This window comes from Pseudorca crassidens, chromosome 1 (assembly GCF_039906515.1).
Source record: "Pseudorca crassidens isolate mPseCra1 chromosome 1, mPseCra1.hap1, whole genome shotgun sequence".
NCBI classification, from domain to species: Eukaryota; Metazoa; Chordata; class Mammalia; order Artiodactyla; family Delphinidae; genus Pseudorca; species Pseudorca crassidens.
In genome coordinates, this window is record NC_090296.1 from 121,430,303 (window position 1) to 121,436,619 (window position 6,317).

The window sequence follows — 6,317 nt, forward strand, 5'->3', positions numbered from 1 at the left end:
ACATGTGTTTAGGGCAGCCCAGCCTCAGAGCCAGCAGGCAGGCCTGACACAGGCGGGCCAGGAGGATGTGTTTTCTTACAAAAACATCTCTAACGTTTTGGCTTCTTACTGAGGCTTCGGAGCATCGTGGGTGTTTTATACACTTTGGCCTCAGCTTTTCACTGGAACACACCCACCACCCACACAGACACACAGTCACAGATATGCACACTCACTTCTACACATAAACATGCACACACACACACACACGCCCAAATATACAGACTCACATACACCCACACAAACACAGAGACACACACAGAGACACACAAAGACTCAGCCTCACACTACACAAATACACACCCCCAAACATTTCCAAACACACAAATTCACCCATACATGGTCTCACACCCACATCCACACAAACACACATACGAACTCATCTGCACATACAGATGTCACACCCACACTCAGACATGCGCACACAAGTGTACACACAGTCCCTCACACCGTCTCAGCTTGGAGAATGCCCCCCACCCCCGCGCATTTTTTTCTTGTTCAAAGTGAGGTTAGACGTCTCCCACCTTCCACGGGATTCAGTTTCTCACCTTTCGCCCCATAAAAATCCTTCTGGCCACATCTTTTCTTGGGTCTTGTCCAGCTAGTGCTGTGTCTTTAAGGAAGTTGAAGCTGCTAAAAGTGAGCGAGAGAGAAAAAAAAAATCCAAAAATTTGGCATCTTTTCCCCCTCAAGTTTCTGGTGTCACTTATGAAACACGGGTCCTTGTTGCTGCAGAGAAGCAGTTGTTTTGCTGGAAGGAGGAAGTATACGGGCTGCCTGGGCTTCCTTCCTGCAGCCTCCTCTCAGCAGACGGTCTCAGGCACCCTGGTCGGATAAGGAAAGGGCAGGCCCAGGTGTGCAGACTGAAGGTGGGGCAGGGACCAGGCTGCCCCTTCCTCCAGCATCTTCATCTTCCCTTGGCCCTGCAGACCGTCCAGGGCTAACCCTTCCTTTGTTGCTTTTTTGGTCCCATCTTAGAAGAGGCTCTGCTTGACTAAGAAAGAGTAGTTTGAAGGTAAGCCAGCTGGAAGAGGGCTCCAAGGGCCAGTGGGAGGAGAGGGCAGCCTGCCGGGCACAGGGCCTGGGCTCCCCTGGGCACTTTCCTGTTGGTTTGGGGTGCTTGGGACAATCCCTTGCTTGGGTCTGTCCAGGGGGCCTCAGTCCCTCTAACAACCGCAGCCCTGGAAATCTCAGCAGTACTTGGGTTGGGCCACTGGCCTCACCCAAGCCAGCTGACAGGTCCTGGCAGGGGTTTATTTAGGCAGCTGCCTGGCGTAGTTTGAACCGAATAGGCCAAGGGTGTGATTCTGTAGAAAGGGTCTGGTGTCTGCTGTGGTCACGGGCCAGTAGGAACGGGAGAGCGGTGGGTGGGGCGGATGGGGGTGGTGTGCACTGCAAAAGGGGCCTTGTCTAGGCCGGGGCAAAGCATACCTATGGGGGGCTCTAGTGGGAGGGACTGCGGCCAGGATGTGGGAGGGCAGGAGGGAGGTTCTGCCGAGTGCTGGGGGGAGGAGGTGGCTGGAAAACAGATCTCAAGCCATAAAGTCAGCTCGGAGCTGGCCGATGCAGGGAGAGCTCTCTGCTCAGAGAAGGAGCTGGGGTCCTCTTCCGTCCGGTCTTCACCTGCTCCTGACTGCATGACCTCGGGCAAGTCCTGGACCTTCTTTGGGCCTCAGTTTCCCCTCCTATAGAATGGGGGTGGTGGGCTAGGTGGTATTGGGTCTTAGCTGGATGATGCTGGCAGGTCCTTCTGATGGGGAAGAGCTCTGGGTCAGGGTGCTGAGAGGGACGAGTGCCTTCTGCGTGTCCTCGGGGTCACCTTGGTGGCATGTCCTTCTCTGCAGGAGGTAGGATGCAGGAGCTGCGTCTGCTGTGCTGGGTGGTCCTTGTGGGCCTGGTGCAGGCCTGTCCCGAGCCCTGCGACTGTGGGGAAAAGTACGGCTTCCAGATCGCCGACTGTGCCTACCGTGACCTGGAGGCCGTGCCACCCGGCTTCCCGGCCAACGTGACCACGTTAAGCCTGTCGGCCAACCGGCTGCCGAGCTTACCAGAGGGCGCCTTCAGGGAGGTGCCCCTGCTGCAGTCGCTGTGGCTGGCGCACAATGAGATCCGCAGGGTGGCCGCTGGCGCCCTGGCCCCTCTGGGCCAACTCAAGAGCCTGGACCTCAGCCACAACCTCATCTCTGACTTTGCCTGGAGCGATCTGAACAACCTCAGCGCCCTCCAGCTGCTCAAGATGGATAGCAACGAGCTGACCTTCATCCCCCGCGACGCCTTCCGCAGCCTTCGCGCCCTGCGCTCACTGCAGCTCAATCACAACCGCTTGCACACGCTGGCAGAGGGCACCTTCGCGCCGCTCACCGCGCTGTCCCACCTGCAGATCAACGATAACCCCTTCGACTGTACCTGTGGCATCGTGTGGTTCAAGACGTGGGCCCTGACCACTGCTGTGTCCATCCCAGAGCAGGATAACATCACCTGCACTTCACCCCACGTGCTCAAGGGCACACGGCTGAACCGCCTGCTGCCGCTGCCTTGCTCGGCACCCTCGGTGCAGCTCACTTACCAGCCCAGCCAGGACGGCGCCGAGCTGCGTCCCGGCTTCGTGCTGGCGCTCCACTGTGGCGTGGACGGGCAGCCAGCCCCCCAGGTTCACTGGCACATCCAGACGCCCGGCGGCACCGTGGAGATTGCCAGCCCCAACGTGGGTGCCGATGGGCGTGCCCTACCCGGTGTCCTGGCAGCCAGCAGCCGGCCGCGCTTTCAGGCCTTTGCCAACGGCAGCCTGCTCATCCCCGACTTCGGCAAGCTGGAGGAGGGCACCTATAGCTGCCTGGCCACCAACGAGCTGGGCAGTGCGGAGAGCTCGGTGAACGTGGCACTGGCCACACCAGGCGAGGGTGGCGAGGATGCACTGGGGCGCAGGTTCCACGGCAAAGCGGCCGAGGGTAAGGGTTGCTACACAGTTGACAATGAGGTGCAGCCGTCAGGTCCTGAGGACAACGTCGTCATCATCTACCTCAGCCGTACTGGGGGCCCCGAGGCTGCAGCAGCAGGAGGAGGGGTCTCTGGGAAGCAGCCCCCAGGGCTGCTCCTGCTGGGCCAGAGCCTCCTCCTCCTCTTCCTCACTGCCTTCTAGCCCCACCCCCACCCAGGCTGGGCTGGAGGAGGCCCAAGGCCTCGCTGACTCCTGCCCCTGACTCTGCAGCCGTCCCTTACAAGTGCTGCAGGGGTCTGGGCTCGGCAACTCTCGAAGGCTGCATCGGGGACTTCCCATCTTCCTACCTCCCTTTCTCATCTCTTCTGGAACACTCACTGCCCCAACTTCTAGACTTGCTCAAAGCTAGTGACTAGGACAGAATTTGACCCCGTAACTCACCGTCTACGGTGCTAATTGCTGCTAACCACAATGCCCAGGCTCCCTTCTGGGGGCAGCGTGCTGACAGGGCGGCGCCCTAACCAAGCTGGGTGGGGGACTCACCGATGGAATTCTGGGCACTGGGACTGACAAGCTGCCGGAGGCTATGGGTGGGGCTTGGGGCTTGGGGCTTGGCAGGGAGGTAGGCTGAAGCAGACAGGACACAGGAGACTAGGATGTAGCGGAAGTGGCTGGCGTGGCTTTGAGGCTCTCTGACCTGCTTGAGCTCCTGCTGACCTTTGGCGTTCTCTGACGACCTGGGGGCTTGGGAGGCTCTGCCCTCGTCTCAGACAGGACTGGAGTGTCCAGAATGTCCTTCATCTCCTCACCCTTCCTCCTTCAGTGTGCCCCTCCACCCTGGACACCTGGCCTGTCTTCCTTTCCAGGTATGCATCTGTAGCCTGCCCCTCCAGAGAGACCAGGCAGCCTGGGGGCGGCAGAGAAATAAACAGCATTTCTGGTGCTCCCCTGCATCTGCCTGGTGTTTTGTCTGGATCTAGGGGACCCCTGGTGGAGGATAGGACTGGAAGGACAGCCAGCCTGCCTGTCCACATGTTCTGGGGCCTGTGAGGCAGGGAGGGGTGGCCCGGTGGTGGGTTCAGGGCTGGGTTGAGCTGCAGATGTTCTCCTCCACCCCCCACCTAGCCCACGGCACAAATGGGGGCATGAGCCTGACAACCACTGCAAAGGCTTCCCTGGGGTCCCTGAGCAATGGCCTGAAGGAGGTGTTTTGGAGGGGGCATGGGGGAAATCAAGTGCCTGCGTTGTGGCCTCTCTTCCCATTCCTGCTCCGGGAAGAGATATTAGGGAACAGTGAGGAAAGCGGGGACGGGCAAGGCAAGATGGAGGGGACAGAGAAGGGAAGAGAGAGGGGATGTAGGATGGGGTGAGAAGGAAAGAGAAAGACCCAGAGAGACTGAGGACAAGAGAACATATTTGAAGGAGAAGCCAGAGGAAATGAATGGTACTTCCTCCCACATTTCCAGAAAGAGGAAATAGTATTCCTGGAGGAAAGTCTTTTCCTCACAGAGCAGGGGGATCAGGAACTGACTTGAGGGGTGGAGGGCCTGGCAGCAACCTGTGGGTCTCTTAGGATGGGGTCAGAACCTGGAGACCCTAGAACCTGTGCTGGGTCAGAGACATGTCTCCCTACTGCCTTTATCCCTGCCCCTTTCCTGATCAAATGGTGCTATGCATAGGGACAAGACCCCATGAGAGAGGCTCTGAAGCCTCTGACTAGAGCCCCCAGAACTGCTGAGCCCAGCAAAGTGGAGGCAGGGAGGCCAAGGAACGTGGGGTAGCAGTTGTGAGCCTTGGAGGCTGGCCAGCCCCGCTTCCTCCTCCTTCCACATACAGCACCTCCCCACCCCCCTGGTCAGCTTGCAGCTCCTGCTGAGCTGCTGTCACCAGAGCACATGTCAAGGATGACTGCACCTCCGATGACGGAAAGCAGCAGGATGGTGCCGAGTCCCCTGTGCTGTGCCACTTTGGGTAAGTCACTGCCCATCTCTGGACTTCAGTTTCCTCAGAAAACAAAGGATGGGCTAGGATATGGTAACTCATTGACTCTGACCCACTGACTCTGATTATCTAAGGCTTGATAATCCTAACCCAGCTTGGACCCCTTGACATCTCTGGCTCCATTCACAGTTGAGCAGGCTTGGCTTCTTGGAGTAGGATGTGGGCCTAAGACCTGAGTCGGGGGCAGCTGGGGAACATTTGTGCTCTGAATGAACTAGCTACTCGCTTGTTTTAAAGTCATCCATGGCCCCCCATGCCCTCATGGTGAAGCCCAAGTTCCCCAGCCAGATGTTCGTGGCCCCTCTGACTGGCTCTCCAAAGTCACCCCTCCCCACCTCTCTTGGAATGGCTAATTAATTGTTCCTTTAACAGTCTGCGATGTGTCATCCTCTGTACGTTTACTTATACTGTTCCATCAGTCTGGACACCCTTCTCCTGTTCCTCATTTGGCTAAGTCAGCTTTTGAGAGTCGGCTGAGGTACCACCTCCTCCAGAAAGCCTTCCTGGATGCTTTTCCCTCACCACCACCCCCTCCTCTGGCTCACACAGTCCTGAGTGTCCAGTGTCCCAGCCTGATTACACTTTATTATGACTCTGTTTCCATATTAAGGGCAAAGACCCAGTCTGCCTTCTCATTCCTGAGACCCCGTCAATCACTAACACAGGGCTGGGAAGACATTTTTCAGTGGGCTGCAGTGGGATCAGACCCTGCCCCCTTTGCCCTCTTCCTGAGCATCCTCGAAGGTGGGTTGACGCTCCCTGGCCCTGCCTGGCTTCCTGCAAGTTTGAGGCTGTCGTTTGGGTGCAGGAATGTGATGTAATTGTGCAGATTATTTCTGGAGGCCCCACTGATCCAGGTGTGTGGGGTGGCCACATCTGCCCCACCCTCGGTAGCCCCAGCCCCACAGTGGCCCCCAAACCCTCACTCATACATGCCCGCACCTCAGTCCCCAGCAAGGGGAGGGACCCCCTCAGTTGCCCTCCCTTCTGCATACTAGTCTCCTCCTACCTCCATACCTTTATTAATATTGTCTCCCCATCTCTTGAAATCTCTCCTCCTCCCCAAATCCTGCTCATTCTCGAAGACCCAGAATCAGTCTTACTTCCAAAGCCAGTGCTCACACGGCTCAGGGGTGGCACCATAGGCCCCCAATCTCTCCACCACCCCAAGGGATGTGGCCACGGTTCCCATTCTGCCCCCCATCCAGTGCCCAGTCCAGCATTGACCAGAGTACCCCAACCCCACCCAAGCCCCATAAACACAGTGTTGATTGACTGAGATGCCGGGTGGTTTTCCCCACGTACCCCTCCCCTTCAGGAAGACTGTTTCTTAGGGACA

At 57.8% G+C, this 6,317-nt stretch overlaps 1 protein-coding gene across 2 annotated transcripts; it reads left to right on the forward strand.

The window, feature by feature from the left end:
* Positions 1-737: 737 nt before the first annotated feature.
* On the forward strand, positions 738-3,930 carry ISLR (immunoglobulin superfamily containing leucine rich repeat). Of its 2 annotated transcripts, none has more exons than XM_067753328.1 (2): positions 738-1,054; positions 1,884-3,930. In XM_067753328.1, exon 2 carries the CDS (start codon positions 1,892-1,894, stop codon positions 3,176-3,178), a length of 1,287 nt encoding a protein of 428 aa, XP_067609429.1. In that variant the 5' UTR covers positions 738-1,054; positions 1,884-1,891; the 3' UTR covers positions 3,179-3,930. The 2 variants fall into 2 exon arrangements, with proteins under 2 accessions (XP_067609429.1, XP_067609419.1); XM_067753318.1 differs by lacking the exon at positions 738-1,054 and adding an exon at positions 1,258-1,686.
* The last annotated feature ends 2,387 nt before the right edge of the window (positions 3,931-6,317 follow it).

Coding starts and splice junctions, on each gene's coding strand:
- ISLR (XM_067753318.1), top strand. CDS start 1,416: ATGGGGGTGGTGTGCACTGCAAAAGGGGCCTTGTCTAGGCCGGGGCAA. Junction 1,687..1,883: donor TCCTGACTGCATGACCTCGG/GCAAGTCCTGGA, acceptor CCTTCTCTGCAG/GAGGTAGGATGCAGGAGCTG.